Source organism: Aedes aegypti, chromosome 1 (assembly GCF_002204515.2).
Source record: "Aedes aegypti strain LVP_AGWG chromosome 1, AaegL5.0 Primary Assembly, whole genome shotgun sequence".
NCBI lineage: Eukaryota > Metazoa > Arthropoda > Insecta > Diptera > Culicidae > Aedes > Aedes aegypti.
The window spans coordinates 24,218,468-24,244,245 of record NC_035107.1 but is presented as its reverse complement, the minus strand read 5'-3'; the positions used below and the strand labels follow the sequence as shown (position 1 = coordinate 24,244,245).

Here is a 25,778-nt window from a genome sequence, read left to right as displayed (position 1 = left end):
AAGGATTCCGTTCGATTTCTCTCGAAGAGTTATCCGACTTTCTCAAAAACAAATAACGAGTGGTGGAAATTCTATAGAGCAGAAATGCAATTGCTGTCCTATAATGTAAGAACTAACATTGGAAATGTTGCAGTTATAATGTTGTCGAATCATTTCAACTAACATAACTGAAGAGAAGAAAATTGAAGTGAAAAGAATAACATTTTCTTTGTTTACATGTCATTTATATTACTATTCATTGGGAAGCCTTAACAAATGTTAAAGCTAATAAAAATCTTGAATATAACTGTTTGTTTTTGAATTTATTGTTCAAAACTGTAAACTAAGTAAGAAGACATTTTCAAAAACTTTTTCTGTATTTTTTTCTTCAATTTTTCATAAAAATCAATTTCAGTATGCTGCTTATTTTTGGTGGTAGTCAAGCTAAAAAATATACACGACCTCATTTGTTTCAATTTAAAGTCTCTAGAATTTGAAGAATCTCAACTATGAGAATTCCATTACCCACTTGCCCCACGGTACCTTACTTGAAGATGTATTGAACAAAAAATGTAATTTTACATGATAAAGGACACGAAAATGATGGCACTGTGATCGACATTCCTATAATCAGACACTGACGTATTTGAAAATCAACACAAATTTACGTCATTTGGTTCGCTTCTTTTATGTGCATCCAAAAGACGTAAAATCACATGATTTTTTGGGAGTGTGCATATTTCAATGCGTCTATTTGCAAAGGTTATTTATTGCTATTGAAAATATGTAAAATCAGTAGCAAACCCGCCGTTAGTCAAGGTGTGCTTCGTTTTTTGTTGAATTACTTAATCAGAATGAATAAAAAAAAATCATGTAGAATCACAATTCACATTTTATCTTGAAAATCGCGTTCTCTTTATAAGGTACCGTGGGGCAAGTGGGTAATGGAATTCGCATAGTTGAGATTCTTCAAATTCTAGAGACTTTAAATTGAAACAAATGAGGTCGTGTATATTTTTTAGCTTGACTTCCACCAAATATAAGCAGCATGCTGAAATTGATTTTTATGAAAAATTAAAGAAAAAAATACAGAAAAAGTTTTTGAAAAATGTCTCCTTACTTTTCACTTGCCCCAAAAATGGGGCAAGTGAAAAGTTTACCGTTTTGAATAATAAATTCAAAAATAAACAGTTATATCCACGATTTCTATAAGCTTTAACATTTGTTAAGGCTTCCCAATGAACAATAACATAAGTAATATGTAAACAAAGAAAATGTTATTCTTTTCACTTGAATTTTCTTCTGTTCAGTTATGTTAGTTGAAATGATTCGACAACATTATAACTGCAACATTTCCAATGTTAGTTCTTACATTATAGGGCAGCAATTGCATTTCTGCTCTGTATAATTCCCACCGCTCGTTATTTGTTTTTGAGAAAGTCGGATATGACGTCGGATAACTCTTCGGGAGAAATCAAACAGAATCCTTCAATAACGTATTTAGACTTTTTTTTTATGTGGATAGACCTATATCCCATTTTTGTGTTTTGAACTAGCTTTACATAGACAATCCACGAGATTTCCGTGTGTTCTCTAATATTGCAACTTTTCAGTCAACGTCTTCTTTTTAATTGGCTGCCCGAAGTAGACATATCAATATTGTAATGTTTGGCAACATCTTTTAGAGAAGTTGCATGATTTCTAATAGCTTTTAACGCTTGAGTATAGTGTTTCTTGAATTATCAGCATGTTATGTTTTTCTATGATAATTGCGAACCATGTTTACTTATGGCGACTTCAAGAGAAAACAGAAATTCAATCTCTAATGATAAACTTTTCACTTGCCCCACCTGATAAGAACATTGACGGTGTTTAAATTTAGTTATTTTTAGGTTTACGTCGAATTAATTCTAAAACTTTTTTTATTGCAGTTTGAAACTGTCACAGAGGACAACTAAGAAGTGGTACAGGAAATTATTTTCCGCAACTTTTTTCCACTGAAAATATTAAAATAAGATTGTACGCTGCCAACTTGTTACGGAGTAACAGTTGACAGGTTAACAATTTTTCGCTCTATTACGCAATAATGGCTGAAAAATCTCAGAAATATCTTACCTATCGTAATGTTCTCAGTGGCCTCAAAGGTTTACGCATGAGTTCAAAACGTTATTTCACATATTCAGTGAAATATATCAATTGTTTTCACTTACCCCATTAACCCACTTGCCCCGCGGTACCTTATGTCACTGTAAAAACATTGTACTGTTGAACTTTCACTTCCATTTCAACAAAAATACTGGTTTTCTTGAAAATCTGACAAATTCCGGGATCCCGGGATTTCTCAGGACAAGCTTGGATTTTTGTCCCGAATCCCGACGAGTAAAATGGCCGGGAAATGGACACTCTACTTTAGAACAACCTGTAATCAAAAAAGATGGACCATGTACAAATCTCCGGTAGTCCTCTACGGGCATGAAACGAGCTCGAAGAGGACCTGCAAGCACTTTGAATTCTCGTCAGGTCAGGTCAGCGATAGGTGTTTAGGATGATTTTTCTCGGTACACAGTAGAACGTTGTGTGCCGGGGAAGCATGAACCACAAGTTCGATGAACCTAGCATCCTAAAGGCAACATAAGCTGAAAGAATGTGTTGGGCTGACCAGGTGTAGCCGCAGAACTTACCACTAGGCTAAGGAAGGCCCCTTTCTCTACAAATTAAACACTATGCTTACAATCAAAAATATGTATTTCATTTTACAAATTCTGACTTACTTCAACTTGGAAATGGCTCGAGCTACGGAATCAACGAAAATGAAAGCCTCATCTCCGGTGGGTTGAATCTGGCTTGCCGGAAGAACAAATCCATTGCGGCCACTATCTCGCAGTTCCACCGTATAAGAGTATTTGATTTTCAGTTCTCCGCGGGCCCAATCGTCCGCACCTCCGGCAGCCGGATACAGGGTATTGCCGGACGGTCCTACGGTGTAGGAGGCTCCTCCCGTTTCAAGCATTTTCTGGAATGCGAATCAAATTAGTAGAATGTCGTAGAATCTAATAATCATCTTACCTTGGCAGCTTCGTCCCCAACTGCCTTCAGATCCTGATGATCTGGGGGCACCAGCCGGTCGTAACCCCACGGGTACAGAATGTACTGTCCGTAGCTGTGGAACGTCAGGAATCCCTTCCAGTTGGCCGCCGAGTTTTGCATGAAATTACTCACTGCCTTCGTTTCCGGTTCGGAGAACGGCCCACTTCCAGCGTATATCTCCGAACACGGCTGCTTCGAAGACCCCTGTCCGCCCCATTTATAACCGTAGTTACGGTTCAAATCCACCCCAGCGCACGGTCCGTACAGCGATCCGCGTCGATTCTTACGCCACAGACGGTCTCCCTGGTGCGTGTATTCGTATCCGTCCGGGTTCTGCACCGGAAGCACGTACCAATCGATGTTCCTTATGTACTCCGGCTGATCGTCCCATCCCTCCGCCAGATTGTTCACGATGTAGGTCACCGTGGCCGGGCTGATCCACTCGCGAGCGTGGATTCCTCCGTCGATCCAGACGGCCGAATTCGAAGGATTCCCATTGGAGATCCGGAGGACCTTGAGGTTCCGGCCTTGGAAGGACTTTCCGATGATTTGGGTGCTGCAAACGTCCGGATAGGACTTGGCCAGGTAGTCCATCCATTCGTGGATGTCCGCCAACCGGTGGTACGCCGTCCAGGTCATGTGGTGCCCTGAGAATACGAGGAAGAAATGGAAATTTTAGTAATCGAATAGGAAGTAATATTATCAAATCTAAAACCAAACTGTTACTGTTACTTCTATAAGCTTTCGGTCTTCCAAAAGCCTGAGAAGTTTACGCTCAGGAACTTGAAAAGCTTTCGCTCAGAAGCTTGGAAGATTCTCTCAGAAGCTTAAAAAGCTTCCTCTCAAATGCTTGAAAAGCTTCCTCTAAGTCGCTCAAACAGATTCCTCTCAGAACTTCCCTCTCAAGAGCTTGTAAAACTTCTTCTCAGAAGCTTGAAAAAGCTTCCATTTAGAAGCTTTGAAAGCTTCCTATCAGGAGCTTGGAAAACTTCCTCTTAGAAACTTGAAAACTTCCTTTCACAAGCTTGAAAAGCTTCCTCTCAGAAGCATGAAAAGGTTTCTCTCATGGATAGATAGATAGAAGAATTTGATCGACAATTGTGAGATAATTCGGAGCAAAATTTGAGATTTCTTCGAGTAGAAAAGAATTTTGTGGTCAAGACTCCGACTCCGAGTAAACATTTTCAAAGGATTCCCAGAAGAAATCCTGGTAGAATTTAGAGCCAGAATCCTTAGATGATTCAGAGCAGAAATTCCAAGATTTAAGGCTCAAGAATCCATCATTCAATCATCAAATACGAAAAACCAGTGTTTTCGAACAAATTTAAAGAAAACTTCAAAAAAATCAATCATCGCAATCCAGATAGCAAGGGTAATGCAACGATAGATTTTATTGAAAATTGCTTAAATTTTGAGCAAAAAAAAACTGTGACTCTATGTGACTGGATTACTATGGGAGTCGACGGGTAATATCTGAAATATGCATGCTTACTTTGATCGACAATGACTATAGACGAGTCACATGAATCCGTTCGATTTAGGGCTCTATTTTATAAGTCGAGTCGATCAAAAACGACTCGACTGGAGTCACTGTCGACTAAAGTTTTCGCTCGACTTGGCTCTGTCACTCGAGTTTATCGACAGTTGTCACTCTATGTGATTGGATTACTATGGGAGTCGATGGATGACATCTGAAATATGCATGTTTGCTTTGATCGACAATGAATACAGACGAGTCACATGAATCTGCTCGATTTACAAAATAGGACCCTTACAAAATAGACCCCTTAAAGTCAATATGAAGGAGGAGTTCTGAGAGTCAAGGAAGCGGTCGTCGAAGGAGTCAAACTGAAATTCTGAACATTATTTAAAGAAAAACTTTTGGAAAGGCTTTGAATCCTGAAAGGATTCAGAGGAAGAATTTTCAAGATTATTTGAGTCGGGCTTAGGTTTCTTACTCCTACAATGTTTTCAATATTCCTAAGAGTATTTCGAGAATGAATTTGAGAGGATCCCAAAAAGAAATCCCGAAATGTTTTCGAGTAATAATACTGCGAAGACTGAAATTCGAGCATTCTAAGATAAGAGGTTCTGAGAGACTGCTGAGCTGGAGTTTTCAAATAATTACTTGAACAGATACTTCTCAAGAGATTTCTTAAGAAATTCATCACCAGAAACTCCCCCAAGATTTTCACCAGGACTGTTTTTAGGGCTTCTTCCTAGGATTCCTCCTCAAATTCCACAAGGAGTGGCTTCAAAACTTCCACCAGGAATTTTTCCATAGATTTCTCTAGGGATTTATACAAAAACTTCTCGAGGGATTTCTTCAAGGATTCATCCAATGTTTCCTTCAAGAATTACACCAAAAAAATTAGGATTGATTCAATAATTCCTCCAGCAAAACTCCAGGAATCTCTAAACATATCCCGGTCAACCAGTCAGTGATTTTCGATAGCGATCGATAAAGATTCGTTTTGAATCGTTAGCGATCGCCATCGTTGGTTAAAGATCTATAAAGAATTATGAAGACTGGTTGGTCGGGATGCTATCAGGAAGAACCCTGCGATTACACCTGACGAATTCCATCCAGAATGAGTCGAAAAAAATAAAAATCGTGCTCGATAGTCTTCGATTTGGATTAAATTTTGCACATGTTTTTGATATGGTAGAATAAGTGTTTTCCATAGAAAAATTGATCATTTTGACTCAAGTATAACTTTTGAAAATGGCCTATAAATTTTTGCACGAAACTTATTTAAAAAATTCTTAGTCCGAAACTGTCGAATTTAGAGAAAAAGGATCTATGAAGAAGTTGTAGTGAACTGTTTGGACTATAAGACAAAAATATACACTGAAAAAATATTATATTCTTCTTCTTCTTCTTGGCATTAACGTCCCCACTGGGACAGAGCCTGCTTCTCAGCTTAGTGTTCTTATGAGCACTTCCACAGTTATTAACTGAGAGCTTTCTATGCCAACATTGCCATTTTCGCATTCGTATATCGTGTGGCAGGTACGATTATACTCTATGCCCAGGGAAGTCAAGGAAATTTCCATTACGAAAAGATCCTGGACCGATCGGGAATCGAACCCAGACACCTTCAGCATGGCTTTGCTTTGTAGCCGCGGACTCTAACCACTCGGCTAAGGAAGGGGCTATTCATTTTCATAAAAAAAAATACTTGAAATTCTTCTGAAACATAATGATAATATGGATACTTTCTCTAGAAGTAGCCATTTTAAAATTACATCGAGTTAAATGCAGAAAAATATCATTTAAATATTTAAATAGGCCATTTTCATTAGTCATTCGCGATTCTCCATCATGTAGAATAAAGAAATCTGGACAAACATTTCAAAAGGGCACATCGACATTGGTAAACATTGGCTTTGCAAGCCGCTGTTGAGCCTCATTCAACTCGATCACACTCACCAATACCACTATCAGGAAGAGCTAACACCAATCTTGCTGATAGTGGTGTTAGTTTGCGTGGGCGGGCTAAAAAGGGCTCAACAGCAACGTTTCTGAAAAAAGGCTCAAGACCTCTTGGGCTTTTTTCAAATGTTTCTCCAGAAATGTGGTATTTACTCTTGAAAATGTATTATTTTTTATGGAGAAACGCAAGTAACTAATGAAAATGGCCTATTTTTATATTTAAATAATATTTTTTGCATTAAACTCGATATAATTCGAAAATGAGTACTTCTAGAGAAATTATCCATATAATCATTATGGTTCAGAATAATTCCAAGATTGTTATTGTATCATCAGAACGTATTTATTTTGACAAAAAATCAAAATTTTGCAAATCGGCCAAAAGTTGTTCTTAGAAAAACTTTTTTATTAACAATTTCTCCATCATGAAACTCTGTCCCAAACATCTATTTACTACATATCAAGATTCCATAGTGAACATTTAGAAAAGATTAAAAATGGGGTTTTTGTGTAATTTAAAATTTAGGTTTTATTTTTGAATTTTTCATGAAAAAACATAAATTATTATTCTCGAGTCAAAATGATCGATTTTTCTATGGAAAACACTTATTGTATCCTAGCAAAAACATGTGCAAAATTTACTGCAAATCGAAGATGGTCGAGTTCTGTGACTGACCGATTTGACATGGAATTCGTCACCAGGAATCCTTCTTGAATTCTTAAAGCGATTACTGAAGAAATCCCTTTCAAGAAATTAAGAACTTTCACCAGAACTGCTCCTTTCAAAAATCTTCCAGTGATTCCTCCAGTGATTTCTCTAGAAATTCCTCCTCAGATTTCTCCAAAAAATCCTTCACTGATTTTCTCTAGAAAGTCCTATAAAAATTTCCACAGAAACACAGCAGAGATTTACTCTAGGATCACTTACAATGATTCTACCCAGAATTTCTCCAAGGATTCATCAAGGAGTTCCTCCAAGGATTTCACCGAAAATTCCTCCAAAGGCTCCATTAAGAAGCCTTCAAGGATTGCATGAGAAATACTGCAAAATAATTTATCAAATCTTCGTACACGGGATATCACCAGGAATTCCTTTCAAGATTCCGCTCGCAGGTTCCCCCAGAGAATCTTCGATAAACTCTTCTATGGTGGATATTGTTTCCTCCTTGTATCTCTGGATGACCCTGCGAGGTATTTCTTCATTTCTCCGAGGATTCTTAAAGGAATTTATTAATAATTTTCTTCCAGTATTTCTTGAAGAATTTTTTTCCAAAGAATCCGCCAGGAATGACCATTGAAAATCGTTTAGGATCTTCTTCAGGGATCCCTGAAGAAATTCCTGTTTTTAAATTGCAGAAGGAACTCCTAATAGAGTCACTGGATAATATACTGGTGAAATCACAAAGCACTGTAATCCTTATAAGAAAGTTCTGGTAAAATTATTGGAGGAATTCCTGAAAACCCTCTTGAATCCTTGGAGAGAATCCGGGAGAAATTCCTTATAAAAATCTGGATGAATCCCTTGAGAATTTCCTGGAGGAATCCCTTGAATAATTCCGCGAGAAATCCTTTGAGAAATTCCGGAAGGCATCATTACTCAACAATTCCGGTGATGAAATCCTTAAAATAAATTCATGGTTAAAGCCCTGGAGGAATTCCTGATAACCCTCGAGAATCTTTGGAGATATTCCGGGAGGAATTCCTTAAGGATAGATTCTTTGAGGAATTTTGGGAGGCATCCCTTGATTAATTCCAGGAGTAATCACGTTAGGAGTTCCAGGAGTACCCCTTCTAAAAGTTCCTGGAGGAATTTCTTCAAGAATCCTCTAGAGAAACCCTAGGGAAAATTCTGATAGAATCCCTTCATAAATTCCGGGAGGAATCCGTTATAAATAGTCTGATGTAACCCAGAATAACCCTAGAGGAATTCCTGAAGGGACCTGAATCCTGATAGAATTCCTGACAGAACTTCTGATGGAATCCATGGAAGAACTTTTGATGGAATCTCTACAGGAACTCCCAATGAAATCTATTGAAGAACTCCTGATGATATCCCTAGACAAACTTCTGATGTGATCAATGGGGGAACTTCTGATGTAATCCCTGGAGGAACTCCTGTTAGAATCATTAGATCATCTATTGATAGAATTTCTGTAGGAATTCCAGATAGAATCTCAGACGGAACTGCTAATGGAAATCCTGGAGGAACTCCTGATAAAACTCCTAGAAGAACTTCTGATGGAATCCCTGGAGGAACTCCTAATAGAATCTCTCAAGGAACTGTTGACGGGATCCCTATAGAACTCCTGCTAAAATCTCTGGCGGAAATCTATATGAAATCCCAAGAAGAAATCCTGATGAAATTCCCTGAGGCACCCCTGATATAATCTCTAGCGGAATTCCAGGTGCAATCTCCGAAGGAAGTCCTGATGGAATCCCTAGAGAAACTTCTGAAAGAACCCCTGTAGGAGTAGGGTGGGGCTTATTTCCAAAAATCTTCCGTAGTCAGGATTTACAAAGTGGAAAATGATCATCGGTCCCAAAATAACATCTTGTGAAAAAATGAGAATTTTTGGTGAAGGTTTAGAGGTGGCGCAAAGGGCGTAAGTGCAGTTTTCCCATTTTAGTGAACTCTGATAAATTTTGGTATGCTTTTCAGCTTGTTTTGGTAATTTTAGGACCCTTAAGGGCAAAAAATCACCTCAAAATTGCGATATCTCCACTTCTTTAGATGATATTTGAGAAATATATTTTATGCCTGCGATTTTTGGCCCTTGAATAGGTTACGCTGACTGATTACTATGAACCCAAATAAGCATATGAATATCTGAGGAGGATTCCTATGCTAGAAGAATGAAACAAAGAGCAAAGAAGAATGAGAGAAAGAACAAAGAACACAGAAGAATGTAGGGTAAACAGGTGGGAGGGTGAAACTAGTGATGTCTTGCACAGTTCGAACGAAACGTGTAAATTTCTGAGTCATATAATGCACATAATTGGACCGTGGAATATCATGGATACTTACAGGATATGTCATGTAAATTTCAATTATATATCATGTTATTTAGCAGGATCCTAAGTGATTACATGACATATAACACAGTTTTACATGATTTCAGACTAAAATTTACGTCAGATTTACATCGCATAAATGAAGTTAACATGATGTGTAATCTTCATTATTTTCAACAGTGTGAGTGTAACTGAGGAATCTTGAAAAATCTCGATTTTACGCAATGGAGAAAAATTCCAGTAGAAAACGATGATTATATTCACTTCTATTTAATATTACCTATTTCAGAAATATTTCGAGCAATTTTTCTTCAAGTAGGGAAGAGCACCAATTTTTGACCCATCTCTAGTTTTTGAGCCATGCATACGGTTTTAGATTACTCTTTATGGAAAAAATGCAGTAACGACTAAAATGTCCTCAACTCCATGCGAAGTTCATTATTCTCCTGGTAGAAATAGATAAATGCATGTCCATAAATACACTTTACTACTTTAGTTCAATAATCGTTCGGTTATTTTTTTTTTCCTGAATGTTAATAGCAATTTATCGAAAAGGAACGTTGCAAAATATACATCCTGGAAATTTGGTTTTGTTCGAGAGGTTTTCAACCTGAAGTGCTTTATCTCTCGCATCCTATAGACGCTCGTGCACTAATGTGAATTTTGACTACCGATTTTTCACTTCTGCTGTTTTTTATATACATCCATTTCAAATACAGGTGTAGAACGATGTATTGAATTTCAACTGCATTTGTTTGTCCGAAGTTGTGTTGAAGGTGTTGTGGCGAAAGTGATGTATTGGAAGACCAAACGCAATTAATTTCTGAAATTGCATCATAATCCAGAAGGAAGAGGAGGAACTGTTATTGCTAGAGAGCAGAAATCGTTTATGGATTTTTACCTAAGGACTGTTCATTTTATAAAGTGGACACCTTGTGCATGCTGTATTTTTTTTAATTTATCAATGAAATTTCAAACGGTTTTCTGCGCATCGTTCGACTAGTATTGTACAATGTTGTGATAATAAAAATTCTCCAGAATAATTTAATTTCACACGAATATGTAACAACGATTAGAACGGTCGATTTTTGGAGGTTATCAAAATCAGTAATTGTTAGACATTGGCTGGGAAATTCGACAATTTATTTTCAAAAAAGGGTTGTTCTTCGAAAGCATCATCAATCAGAAGCCTGATAGAAAAAATCAAATTATTTTTGGAAGAACAGTTTTAAAGATATAATAAAATAATTTTTCCCCTATATTTCTTAAAGAAAACTATTTTAAATTTGATGGGAACTGATATGAGTAGATTTTTTTGGTTTTTTTGACCCATGAAAAATCTCCCAAGGGGGGGGGGGGTGTACATGAAATTACCGAAATCGTTTTTTTTTTTTTTTTGAAAAAATCGACCTTTTGGGACTTAGTAAATTTTTGAGTTGGGGGAGTGAATTGAATTTGAAATGAACGATTTGAATTGAAACATATCCTATATCATTGTTGGCCACTGAAAGCATATTTCATTAGGGTGGTTCATTTACTTTCCATTAGGATGGTCCTTTTTGTTGAAAAATAAAAAAAATAAAAAATAGAATTTTAATTGAATATTGAAGACAATAGTCCCTGGCCACGATCACAGGGTTTGACGGTGCCAAAGTAGAAGGTGCACCATAATAATACCCGTCTGTGAAACATATCACCTTCCCAATACTTTGGCACACCTCCAACGGTTCATGATTTATCATGAAACGGCTGCATTCAGGCGGAGGATCTGTTAATATGTTTCGGCATATTATCAGGTCCTCTTCGAACGGAGGGACCGCCAGGGCTCATTAGTTACTTATAAACCAGTGCTGGTTGTTGATGTTTCAGTTCGTTTACACGAGCTGTAGCATCCTTTGTACTAATCAGCAATGGTGGTTAAGTTTCGAAGCCAACATGTGATCAATCGTTTTATAATGCAAAAAAAATGGGTGTTTGGTGGAACTGTGCGTTACACTCGTCGTTATTAAATTTAGTGATTGTGAAGGTGCTAATAGTGATTTTATAATAAAATTTATGGCGATGAAAATTTGAAAATGAAAGTGTAAGTGATTCTAATAGTTTTGTTAGAAATATTATAATAATGATGTGAACTCTACTTTTTTAATAATACATTGTGCAATCATTTCTCTGAATATAAACTTTATTGCCTAGTTCTTCAAACGTGCATGATAAAAGTGTTAATGACAGCGAGTGCAGAAGAATGGATCAAAGTGATTTTTTTTACTGTAACTTTCTTGATCATAGTGCTAAATCGTAGTTTGAGAAGTAATGACTCTACAGCAATAAAAATAATGATACATTTAAATTGAATATCTTTTGATTTTTTTAGTAATGCTAACAGATGGTAAATGGTGATAACAATGAATTTATATGAAAATGGTGTGATGTGAAAAGTGATATAATGGAAAGTGTATCTGAAGTGTATTACGAAAGTTGATGAGTGATAATCGGTGATATACGTGATAGTGTCGAAAATAAAAGTGACGATAGAGAGTGATGAAATGAAATGAGGAATGAGGACCTTTTAATAAAACTATTTCGTTCTTCACTTTAACCACTCTAGTAGCATTTCAGGCCTTATCATAGTTTGATAGTAGTCTGAACTACAGTCATCTCTCCCTTACTCGATATTGAAGGGACCATCGAGTTAGGGAGGTATCGAGTTACAGAACACAAAATCAATGCAACTGCGATCCAAGGGACCATCGAGGTAGCCATGAAAACCAACTTTTACTATGGTTCTCTAACTCGATATCGAGATACGAAATATCGAGTAAGGGAGAGATGACTGTACTAGACTGCAAAACTACGGCAAGGGCTGATTGCTGCTAGCGTACACAGTGACCATTTGAGCAACATTGCTTAGGAACGTCTGTGTGATGAACGCAATAGAGGCTTATAAAAGCAAATGCTGGGAAAGAGCTTAGGGCAGATTAAGAGTCCCAGTACTACCCCTATCGCTACTGACAAAAAAAAAAAAAAATATTGAAGACAATAGTATTGGAACATCTCTCACATTCTTCTTCTTCTTTCTGGCGTTACGTCCCAACTGGGACAAAGCCTGCTTCTCAGATTAGTGTTCTTATGAGCACTTCCACAGTTATTAACTGAGAGCTTTCTTTGCCAATTGACCATTTTTGCATGCGTATATCGTGTGGCAGGTACGAAGATACTTTATGCCCTGGGAATCGAGAAAATTTCCAACCCGAAAAGATCCTCGACCAGCGGGATTCGAATCCACGACCCTCAGCATGGTCATGCTGAATAGCTGCGCGTTTACCGCTACGGCTGGGATAACGGACGTTTGTGTTTTAAACTGCTGTCACGTTTTTTTTTTTTTGCGTTCGGCGTACCTACATAATTCCGCTGGTGGTTCGGTGGTACTACGCCACCCGGATTTAATTTTGCCTGTTTCTAAGTTTAGTTTGTGAACCGATGGAAGAATAGGAATATTTAAAGCTCAGTTTAGCCTTAGCGGAGCAGACAGTGCCGTTTTCGGAGGAAGCGGAACCGGTGGACACATTTTTCAGGAGACTACAGGAATTTGGTGAGTTCGTTCCGGTATAGTAAAAACCATAACTTGTTCTGGATGTTACGAATATTTGATTTTCGGAGTGCGCCATAATTTTTCGGTAAACAAAACTAACAGTGTTTCGTTTTTGTTTTTCTTTTTTTTTTTTTTTGTGCGGTTTATTTGTACAATTGCTTTTTCGACCAGTCACTTGTCGTGGAGTTGTCCATCCGTTGTAGGTGCTCATACGATGTTTTTGGTGCACGGTTTTTTTTTTTTTTTTTTTTTTTTTTTTTTTTTTCGGTTCGCCTGGATGTTTTTCTTTTTGTAATCGGAACAATTCGATGACCCTGAAGGGATCGGTTCTGCTGTTTAACGAGCAGAAAGATACTACCGTTCAACGCGTGATCGTTTTTTTTTTCGTTGCGGTATAATATGGTTTAAACTATAACTAAAAACATTTTGCTTTCTTTTGATTGCCGGCATTAAAAAGATTAACTTAAAAACAAAACAATTAAACATCACATACTCTGGGGTTATCGTCAGCTTTTCAGGCGAATCCTGACCTAATATCCCTCCCAACCCCCAACTCCGTAGCACTTATGAGGGTGTCACTGAGTCAGTGCGCATCGTACCTTCGTGCTGTGCGTACACGAATTCTCTCTGCTCTTGGAAGTTTTCTTAAAAACTACCTAAAGCAATAAAACAGTACTTTTCAGTGCTACACAAACAGTACTTTTCAGTGCTAAAATTAAAAACGGTACTTTTCAGTGCTACTTAAACAGTACTTTTCAGTACTATTTTTTCTACTATTGATCCCTTTACGATCCTTGTTTGGACCCGCGCCTTCGATTTTTCGTTGGACCCGTTGGCGAAAGCTAGCGGTGGTAATCCTTCTTGGACACCGTCTAGGGAAAAAACCTCTCGAAGGTCACGTCTTTCTCGTTTATTAACTAAACATGGTATCAACAACTAACAAAAGGAAGGGTGAATCTCTGAATTCACTACTTCCTTCCAAAAAAGTGGGTTTTAAAACTGTCACTACACGTGGCAAGAATGGAAGAAAGGATGCTTCCCCGGAATGCGAAGTTTCTTCCAAGGGTGAAATGAATAATTGTATTGAAATGAGCAATCAGTTCGATGCTCTAGACAAATTTTCCGAACACCAAATCGAAGCAGCCTCTAGCCCAGGCTCTTTGATTCAAGTGAGGAAGCAAAGAGTGCCGCCTATCGTGGTCAGTTGTTCCGAATTTGCGGGATTTAGGCAGGAGATCTTGAACTCCATTAGGGGAATCAAGGTTTCCTTCCAAATCGCAAAGAAAGGAGACTGTCGCGTTTTGCCGGAAACTCTTAAAGATCGCGAACTTCTTCTCAGATATCTTGAAGAGAAGAAGCACAAATTTTTTACTTATGACGACAAAACTGAACGTTTGTTCAAAGTCGTCTTGAAAGGTCTCTCAAGTGACTATAAGTCACCTGAAGAGATCAAAAATGGAATAAATGATTTACTTGGATTTTCCCCAGTCCAAGTAATCATTATGAAAAAGAGAACCCAATCTGGCATTGTTCGGAAAGGGCTTTCTCAAGAATATTATTTAGTTCACTTTAACAAAAAAGAACTAAATAATATTAAAGCTTTAGAAAAAGCTAAACTTATGTTCGATGTCCGTGTGACGTGGGAACATTTCCAGAAACCTGGAGGAAATTACCAGAATCCCACTCAGTGCCGTCGGTGCCAAAAGTGGGGTCATGGTACAAAAAATTGTCGCATGGATGCTAAATGCATGATTTGCGGAGGTTCTTCTCACGCTAAGGACGACTGTCCTGTGAAAGAAGATACCAGAAAATTTCAATGCGCCAATTGCAAGGGCCCTCACAAAGCTAACTTTTGGGAATGCATTTCACGCAAAAGAGTCATTGAGGCTCGTGCCAAGCAGATGAAGGATAATATCCGTTACGATAACGGTCGTTTCCGGAATTTGCCTGGTAGAGTGTCGAACAATGCTCATTTTTCAGTTAACGATCGCTTGATTAGGAATCATACCCACCAGGAAGATCATAATCATGCTCATTCACAAACAAATTTTAATCCGTCGGGTAGCCGTTCGAATCTTTCAATTTCGAATGTATCTACCCACGGTAAATCCTTTGCCGATATCGTAGCAGGTAATTCGAACTCTTCCCCTGTTCGTTCCATGAGTACCCATTCTACTTGTTTCAAATCAAATGGAAAAAACCCTACCGCCACAGGTAACTCCGCTTCTTCGTCTACCGGAAATTCCAATGGGAAATCACATGACATGTCTGCCTCTGATTTTAATTTTCTAACTGAACAATTGAATCTAATGATTGATGCAATGTTCAAAGCCACCACTATGACTGAAGCAGTCCAAGTAGGTGTAAAATTTACAAATCAAATTGTTATTGGATTACGTTTTTCTAATGGATCCAAATAATAATTTAAATATTTTAAATTGGAATGCTCGTTCTCTGAATGGTAAAGAGGACGAGCTGTTTAATTTTCTTACAGCTAATAACGTGCATATAGCAGTTATTACCGAAACTTATTTAAAACCTGGATCCAAATTTAAAAAAGATCCTAACTTTTTTGTTTATCGTAATGATCGACTTGATGGGGCATGTGGGGGAGTTGCAATCATCATTCATAGGCGTATAAAACATCAACTGTTTTCGTCATTTGAAACTAAAGTTTTTGAAACTTTAGGTGTTTCTGTTGAAACACAGTTTGGTAAATATACTTTCATAGCTGCCTATTTGCCTTTTCAATGCTCTGGACAGCAAGTTAATTGGCTTCAAACTGACTTGCGAAAATTAACTCGCAATAAGTCAAAATTTTTTGTCATTGGTGACTTTAATGCCAAACATCGGTCATGGAATAATTCTCAAAGTAATTCCAACGGCAGAATTTTATTTGATGAGTGCTCTTCAGGATATTTCTCAATTCAATACCCTGATAGCCCTACATGTTTTTCCTCTTCTAGAAATCCATCTACGATTGACTTGGTCTTAACCGACTCTAGTCATCTTTGTAGCCAATTAGTTACTCATGCTGATTTTGATTCTGATCATGTCCCTGTTACATTTCAAATATCGCATGAAGCGATTCTCAATCCTATCAGCTCCACTTTCAATTATTTACGAGCCGACTGGAATATATATGAAACGTATGTTGACTCTAATCTTGATGTTAACATTTCTTTAGAAACTAAAATTGATATTGACAATGCTCTTGAAACTTTAACAAATTCCATTGTTGAAGCCAGAAACATTGCAATTCCAAAATGTGAAGTAAAATTTGAATCCGTGATTATAGACGATGATTTTAAACTCTTGATCCGTCTTAAAAACGTGAGGAGAAGGCAATTTCAACGCACTCGTGATCCTGCTATGAAAATTATATGGCAGAGACTGATTTGGAAGAAGTGAGAACTATTATTAAAAAATTCAAAAATATGAAAGCTCCTGGCGATGATGGAATTTTCTACATCCTCATCAAGAAACTTCCAGAAAGTAGCTTATCATTTTTAGTTGATATATTTAACAAATGTTTTCAATTAGCATATTTTCCTGACAAATGGAAAAATGCTAAGGTTGTTCCAATTTTAGAACCAGACAAAAATCCTGCAGAAGCTTCTAGCTATCGTCCAATCAGTTTGCTTTCCTCCATCAGTAAACTTTTTGAAAAGGTTATTTTAAACAGAATGATGGCCCACATCAACGAAAATTCAATTTTTGCCAATGAACAGTTCGGATTCCGCCATGGACATTCGACTACTCATCAACTTTTACGTGTAACAAATTTGATCCGTTCCAACAAATCTGAAGGCTACTCTACTGGTCTTGCTCTTCTAGACATAGAAAAAGCATTCGACAGTGTTTGGCATGAAGGATTGATTGTAAAATTGAAAAATTATAATTTTCTAACATACATTGTTAGAATAATTCAAAGTTATCTGTCAAATCGTACACTTCAGGTTAATTATCAGAACTCCAGATCTGAAAGACTTCCTGTAAGAGCTGGTGTTCCCCAAGGCAGCATTTTGGGACCAATATTATACAATATTTTCACATCTGACTTACCTGAGTTACCTCAGGGATGTCAAAAATCTTTGTTTGCGGATGACACAGGCCTCTCCGCCAAAGGACGAAGCCTGCATGTAGTCGATTGCAAAAAAGTTTGGATATTTTTTCTTCATACTTGCAAAAATGGAAGATTTCTCCTAATGCTTCCAAAACTCAACTAATAATATTCCCACATAAACCAAAAGCTCTTTATTTGAAACCTTCAAGTAGACATGTTGTCACGATGAGAGGGGTTCCAATAAATTGGTCAGATGAAGTTAAGTATCTAGGACTCATGCTAGATAAGAATTTAACTTTCAAAAATCACATTGAGGGCATTCAAGCCAAATGTAACAAATATGTAAAATGTCTCTATCCCCTTATTAATAGAAAATCAAAACTTTGTCTTAAGAACAAGTTTTTGATATTCAAACAAATTTTCAGGCCAGCCATGTTGTATGCTGTACCAATATGGACTAGCTGTTGTAATACCAGGAAGAAAGCTCTGCAGAGAATTCAAAATAAAATTTTGAAAATGATTCTGAGGCTTCCTCCCTGGTATAGTACCAATGAGTTACATAGGATATCCAATGTTGAAACATTGGAACAAATGTCAAATAAAATAATCAATAATTTCAGGCAAAAATCGTTACAATCTACTATTGCCACGATTAATGCGTTATATGTTTAGGTTAAGTTAGGTTAAGTATATTAAAAACTTTTTTTTTTCTCTTATAAGCAGGTGAAATCAACTCACCTGTAAAAAATCTGAACTGCTACGGCAAATGAAATGTAATATGTTGTTAACAAAATGTTAATAAAATCTTAGATTTGTTTTACCAAATAAGGATGATAGTGTTGTCTAATAACACAGAACACCTAGATATAAGAAATAATGAATGTAATGTTTGGAATGATACTAATAAAGAAATTAAAAAAAAAAAAAAAAAAAAAAAAAAAAAAAAAAAAAAAAAAAAAGGGTGTCACTGAGTCGGAGGCCTCTCGTTAAGTAAGTGCTACATCAACATTTCCTTTCCCTATCCCAAGTTACGGTAATGATGGGCGTGGCCGGGAATAGTTATATTTATGGTTTTGATACTCTTGTTTAAGATTGGATCAAGGCTCACTCCCAAGCTTTGTTCTTGAAAGTAGTCTAGATGAGATTATCAAAATAAAAACATAAATATTGCTAGTATCCAATCTACAAAGTATACCGTAACCGTGATATATTATTAGGGGGGCTCACTTATTTTCCATTGGTGTTTGCCGAAAATTAAAAAAAAATCAAGAAATTATGAATTTGATCCTTTTTTTAGCACAATAGTATTTTAACACCTCTTTTATAATCGTAGGCCATTGTCTTCATTTTTGTTTAGAGAGGCTTTAAATTCCTCTGAATTCATGCGCCTCTAGTTCCATTTGATATGCGACATCATCGTAGGACACTATTAACATATTTCATTAGGGAGTTTCTCTCATTTTCCATTAGGGTGCATCATTTTTCGTTTAGTTTGAAACCATGATTTCTCGCAAAAGTCTCGTCCACTTCCCTTAATTATGGTGTCATTGTATAAATTTCAACCTTGATATCTACAGACCGAAAGATTATGGTGTGGACTACTACATTTAGTTTTGCAAATTCCAAAGGAAATTCCAGAGAAAATTCTGAAGGAAATTCTAGAGGAAATACCGAAGGAAATTCCAAAGGAAATTCCAACGGAAATTCCAGAGGGAATTACGAAGGAAATTCCAGTGGAAATTCTGAAGGAAATTCCAGTGAAAATTCCGAAAGAAATTCCAGAGAAAATTCCGAAGAAAATTCCGAAGAAAATTCCAGACGAAATTTCTCAGGAAATTCCAGAGGAAGTTTCGCAGGAAATTCTAGAGGAAATTCCGAAGGAAATTCCAGAGGAAATTCCGAAGGAAATTCCAGAGGAAATTCTAGAGAAAATTCTGAAGGAAATTCCAGAGAAAATTCCGAAGGAAATTCCAGAGGATATTCCGAAGGAAATTCCAGAGAATATTCCGAAGGAAATTCCAGAGAAAATTCCGATGGAAATACCGAAGAAAATTCCAGAGGAAACGAAAATTATAGAGGTACTTCCGAAGAAAATTCCGAAATAATTTCAAAGCTTCAAAAGAAATTCCAAATGAAATTCCGAATTAAATTTAGCATGAAGCTCCAAAAGGAATACCAAAGGAAACTCCAAAAGAAATTCCGAAGCAAATTGCAAAGTAAATTTCGACGAAAATAGCGTAGGAAATTCCAAATCAAATCCCGAAGGTAGCTCCGAAAGAAATTCCAAACGAAATTCCAAAGCAAATCCCGAAAATCCAAAGCAAATTCAAAAGGAAATTCCATAAAAATAAATCCGAATGGATTTTTGAAGGATGTTCCGAAGCAAATTCCAAAGAAAACTTGGACGAAAATTGCGCAGAAAATTCCAAATTAAATTCCGAAGCCAGCTCTAAAAGAAATTGCAAAGGAACTTCCGAAGCGAATTCCAAAGGAAATTCCGAAGGCAGTTCAAGAAGAAATTCCGAAAGAAATTCCAAAGTAAACGCCGAAGAAAATTTTGAAGAACTGAAGAAGGAAATTCCGAAAGTAATTTCAAAGAAATCCAAAATAACTTCCTGAAGCAACTTACTGAAAGAAATTCCAAAGGAAATTCTGAAGTAAATGAGATTCCAATCAAAATTTCAAAACTTCTAAATAAAATTCCGAAATCTCCATAGGAAATTCCAAAGGAAATTCCGAGGAAACTCTATAACAAATTTGGAAGTAAACTTCAAACGAAATTCCGAAAGAAATTTCAAAGAGAATTTTTAAGGAAGTAATAAAGGAATTCCAAAGGAAATTCTGAAGAAAATTTGATAAGTAGCCTCAAAGAAAACTGCAAAGGGATTTTTTAAGGATACTCCTAAGGAAATTTCGACGGAAATTCCAAAGTTAATTCCGAAGGAAACTAAAAAAAAATCCAACGGAATTTCTGAAGCAAATTTCAGAGGAAATTCTGACGAAAATTGCGTAGAAAATTCCAAAAGAAATTCCGAAAAAAATCCAAAGGAAATTCCGAAGAAAGTTCCGTTGAAATTCCGAAATTTCGAAAACTCCATAGGAAATTCCATAAAAATCTTCAAAGCAAATTCCGAATGAAATACAAAAAGGTATTTCTAAGGAAATTTCGAAGAAAAAAACACAGCTCCAAAAGAAATTTCAAAGGAAACTTCGATGGAAACTTTCAAAATATAAGGGAAATCCCGAAAAAAAAATTAAAAAAAAACTGAATAAAATTCTAAATGAAATTCTGAAGCACATTCCAAAGGACATTCCGACGACAATTCTGAAAAATATCCAAAGCATATTCAAAAGAGAATTTCTAAGGAAATTCCAAAGAAAATTCCAAAGCAAATCCCGAAGCAAATTGCTATAAAAAAGGAAGTTAAAAGGAAATTTCGTAGAAAAGTTCTAAGGAATTTTCTATGGAATATCCAAAGAAAATTTGTAAGGAAATTCTCAAGAATACTCTGTAGAAATTCCTAAGAAAATTGTAAAGGAAATTTCTAAGAATATTCCGCACTAAATTTCAAAGGTCCAAAAGAAATCCCAAATGAAATTCCGAAGAAAGTTCCAAAGAAAATTTCGAAGGAAATTCCAAAGTAAATTCCAATGCTTCGAAAGAAATTCCAAATAATATTTCGAATACAATTCTGAAGGAAGCTCCAAAGATAATTACACAGGAAATTCCGAAACAAACTCTGGAAGAAATTCGGAAGGAAACTCCAAAGAAAATTCCAAAGCAAATTTCGAAGGAAACTCAAAAAGAAACTCCGAAGTAAATTTCGAAGAAAATTCCAATGAAAAGTTCAGAATGAATTTCCGAAGGACACTTCATAGGAAATTTCGAAGGAAATGCCACAGAAAATTCAAAAGGGCACTTCTAAAGATACCGAAGAAAATTCCACAGGATATTCCGAAGCAAATTCAGCATAAACTTCCAATTTTGATGAAAATTCCGTAGAAAATTTCAAAGGAAATTTAATAGAAAAATCCAATAAAAATTTTAAAAGGAATTTCGAAGGAAATTCCGATTAAAATTCCAAAGGAAACTCCAAATTCCGACGAAATTTCTATAAGGAACTTTGTTACATCTTTGAAGAATAAACGAGAACTGATTGTTAAAACTGGAATTGCCTACTTTGTCACAACCGAATCGCGTGTACTATAGCAAGCAGAAGGCAACGTACTTTTGTTTCGGGAATGAAGGAGCCCAAGGCTGAGAATCTCTTTTGAAAATATAAACTAAACACTTTTGTTGCCCTTCATCGTCGCCCATCAAGCTATTGTCATAATTTGAATACGTCAAAAATTATTTCATTCCTTTTTTATCTGTATTTTGATTATGGCAGTTGAGTTGTGCTTCACTGAATTCACTGATTATTGTTGTTGAAACGTTTTATTTTAACTATTCAAAAGAAAACCTTAATGAAAATATCTTAACGAAGAGTTGCATGCCAATGAAGAATCATGATTCAAAATTATACAAACAAAATTGATTTGTTAGATCTGTTTAGAATATATATTTTTTTTTATTTTAAAAATTAAATGATCACCCTTATGCAAAACTGAGGACAATAGCCCCAATGAAATATCACATATAATATGTTAACAGTGGCCTACGATGACATAGGAGATGTTTAATTACTCTTGTATTTACTATTCCATTCAAATTCTCAATTTTTTTAAAGGACCACCGTAATGGAATTTAATGAGCCTTCCCAATGAAATATCACGAATCTAATAAAAAAATGGCCTACGATGATGAAAGAGGTGATAAAATACTATTGTTTTTAATATCCCATTCAAATTATGATTTTTCGACAGAAAGGCCCACCGTAATGGAAAATAAGTGAACCACCCTAATAAAATACCACGTATTAAATGTAGAAAATGGCTTACGATAATGTGAGAGATGTTCCAATACTATTGTCTTCAATATTCAATTAAAATTCAATTTTTTATTTTTTTTTATTTTTTAACAAAAAGGACCACCCTAATGGAAAGTAAATGAACCACCCTAATGAAATATCACATATAATATGCTTTCAGTGGCCAACAATGATATAGGATATGTTTCAATACTATTGCCTTGAATTTCTCAGCAATTGAATACAAATCGTTCATTTCAAATTCAATTCACTCCCCCAACTCAAAAATTTCCCAAAAGGTCGATTTAAAAAAAAAATTTACATATAACACCAGATCTCGACGTTTCATGCATTTCTAAGACATCTGGCATCAAAAAAAAAATTTCGATTTCGGAAATTTCATGTACCACTCCCCCCCCCCATCCCCCCCATTGGGAGATTTTTCATGGGTCAAAAAAGCCAAACTTTGACCGCTTTGGGGGTCCACTTAATGAAGTCCGATTGAGCTCAAATTTTGCATGGGGACTTTTTTCGAGGACACAAAACTTTTGAGCACTACCATTTTTTGAAAATCGATGGCAAAATTTTTCCCATACATTCCATTGGCACCCTAATACCCCGTTCCGGAAACCCGGAACATCCGAAAAGTTAGTTTCCATCGCAGTTATGTAAATGTAATTGCCATCGGTACTATTCGGTTGATCTAAAATAATAATAATAAATTTATCTGTAATAAGAAACCAACCACCGGCGCACAAAAAAATATCCCTAAAAAATTCGGTCCAGTATTGGACAATTCGATGAAACTACTCGAATTTATTTATGAATTAAAGCCAAAAGTTGTGTCCAATTATTTACGATTTTTTATGTTTGGATGTATTTTGCCAAAAGCATAAATGGATGGTTATTCTGGTCCTTTTGGAGCATCGGAATGGCCACCGGGAAACCCGTAACATGGGACCACTAAGTTTTAGCACCAAAACTAGGCATGCGACGGCTCAATCTTCATGATTTTGAATATCTGGGACTCTTCTTGTTCAATCACAGATGAATGGCCACTCTGGCTTATTGTGACCACCGAAATAACTCAAGAATGACCACCGGGGATACCCGTATTGTGGGACATTTCAGTTTTTGTACCAAAACTAGGCATAATTTTGCAAGCATGGAGCTCTGATTCATTGTAAACAGATAATTTTACCCAGGCTAAGCCAAACGTTACTGCTAGGTGGATCACTCACAATCAGGAATCGCCAGGAAGCGATGAAAGCCAAACATAATATTATTCTAATAACCCATCGATATCGAGGGGGTGACGGTGGCCAGATGGTGCTTGGAGGCGGGCGTGTCTAATTGCGCACCAACAACCGAAAGCAATTGTCGGGCAATTGTACGTATGTAAATGCAACGGAGGAGGGTACTTAAATTAGCATTCGTCCGAAGAGAGGAGTTATTGATAAAACAACCTAAACTAAGTTCCGTCGGGGCGAGAAGCAAGCAAGTTCGACCGAATAATACGATAGATTTCAGTCGCGTCTTACAGCGTGATCGGGGGCGTGAAATTAATTACAATTTAACCTCTCACTTGCCCGGAATGGGCCTGGAAATAAGTACTTAAACCAGGTGGTGCTGTGACGAATGAGCGAAACGGAAACGGAGTAATCGCGGAAGTAATTGCTTTAATTATTGTGTCTGATGAACGGAATCCCATTGCCGCCATCCGTCACGGCGACACGCGATTCGGGACTCGTGAAGGAAACCATCGCTAAGTGTAAATCACGCGTAGGGATATATTGGCAGAAGTTTGGAGCACCTTAGCAAATCCCGGAAATAAGGAAGCAGGATTATGGATTGGTTCGAGGTGAGTACGAGTTTCGTTCGTGACCAACGCCTCCAGTCCGGAAATTAGCTTTTAGTAAGTGCAACCTGTGCGTGGGTAAAGAGGCAGCAGTTGGTTTTTGCTTTTCTAATTCTTAAAAGGTTTGCAACGGACACGCGATACTTTTGGAGGCCATTAGCGGAGCGCTTATCGATATAATGGCTACGAGCAGTGGAAAGAGTAGAAATGATATTTTGCACTGTTGAGCGGGAAGGTCAAGAGCTTCACTACAGCACACTGTACTCGAATATCGATGCAAATGCAAAATGCGAGAATTAGGATTAAAAATGCAAAAAAGATTCTTGAAAGAGTAATTAGGGAAATCTGACAAGGTTCTTGTTAAGATGCTTGATAGATTTACATTTAGGTTCATGGTAAATTCTCAATAAAATCTTTGCAGGAATACTAACGGGAGCCTAGGCGATAATTAACCAGTTTCTTAAAAGTTCTTTGAAATACCACTGAAAAGGTAATTAGTAGATTTTTAATAAGGATTTTATTGGATTCGAGAAAAGATTGTTGGCTATTTTTTTATTATCAGTAGATTTGTAGAGGATTTTTGGAGTTACTGATGATACTGATTCTAGGTGAACTTAAGGTGACACGGGAGACCGTGTTATTATCCCTATCTTTTGTCTCACTCTAACAATTATCATCAAAACTTTGCAGAAGCAAATCTCGAGTTTTAATGAATCGATGAAGCTGAAAATTTAATGGGTTGTGCACTACATTATAGAATTATAGTGATAAATCGATATATGCAGTGGTACTTGAGATTTGCTTCTACAAATGGATAGGATGATTATGATGATGTCCCGAGCAGCCTTAACTGGATTACTAGTTTGACTAGTTCTATTCCGGGAATTGGAAAACTGATTTTGAATGGATACTCTGTAATTACCAGTGGTTCTCAGCCGAACCAATCATACGAGCCACCTAAATGCTTTCAAAACATGGTGAGGGCCGCAAAATTAAATTGCAAATATATCGCGTTTCTCGTGTTCACATATCTACATCATCCAAATAAGTTCGCTGGAGAACAACACGGGCAAAACAATCCCAAAAGTTTGAACAGTTCAAACATCTAGATCAACAGCTGTGTTCAAAATAATAGTAGTGAAAGCTGTTTTTCATACAAACTGCTCAACTTTGACATGCTGTAATTTTATTTCCCTGTGAGCAATTAACACAATTGACACATTTTTACACAAACCTACGAATATACTCATTTTTAATAGTTTTGGAAGCAAATGGTAAAAAAAATAAGCACTTAATGAAATAGCTTAAAGATATTACAGTCAAGTCTCCCTTACTCGATATTTTGTATCTCGATATCGAGTTAGAGAACCATAGTTAAAGTTGGTTTTCATGGCTACCTCGATGGTCCCTTGGATCGCAGTTGCACTGATTTTGTGTTTTGTAACTCGTTACTTCCCTAACTCGATGGTGTTATTGAAAATTAGGGGGACAACCAACTTTCTTTCTTGTAGAAATAATAGTATACATGCTTCAGCACAGTTGTAGACCATTCAATTTCAAGCAACTTTGCCCAAAAAAAAGTTTTTCTGTAGCTCTTAAATTGACCGATTTAGACGGGGTTGGTGGTCTGATGGCTACCGCTTCTGCTTCACAAGCAGAAGATCATGGGTTCAATCCCAGGCCCGTCCCTTTCCTCGTACTTTGTAGTTGTATATATCTCTCACTTGCTTCTATCTTCCATTCTAAATCTATCACACTCAAACTATTCGTTCATAGCAAACGCTAGACCCAGGGACTGACAAGAAACCGTTTCCCTAACGCTTCCATTATTCCACGCGCGC

At 36.6% G+C, this 25,778-nt stretch overlaps 2 protein-coding genes across 7 annotated transcripts in view; one reads left to right on the top strand and one right to left on the bottom strand.

Annotated features, from left to right (window-relative positions):
- Positions 1-25,778, top strand: part of LOC5565679 (centrosomal protein of 162 kDa) — a 127,442-nt gene that overhangs the window by 12,719 nt on the left and 88,945 nt on the right. The window contains exon 1 of one of the 6 annotated variants that reach the window (XM_021839175.1): positions 23,579-23,940. The exons of the other annotated variants lie outside the window; for them this stretch is intronic. Coding sequence (XP_021694867.1) covers positions 23,926-23,940 — 15 coding nt within the window. The 5' untranslated portion in view covers positions 23,579-23,925. Of the gene's footprint in view, positions 1-23,578; positions 23,941-25,778 lie in introns of those variants that run through there. 6 annotated transcript variants of the gene reach the window in all.
- LOC5575256 (carboxypeptidase B) overlaps positions 2,707-25,778 on the bottom strand; it is a 59,726-nt gene continuing 36,654 nt past the window's right edge. Inside the window, exons 3-4 of the mRNA XM_021839176.1 lie at positions 3,046-3,713; positions 2,707-2,992 (exon numbers count right to left, since the gene is read on the bottom strand). Coding sequence (XP_021694868.1) covers positions 2,747-2,992; positions 3,046-3,713 — 914 coding nt within the window. The 3' untranslated portion in view covers positions 2,707-2,746. The remainder of the gene's footprint in view (positions 2,993-3,045; positions 3,714-25,778) is intronic.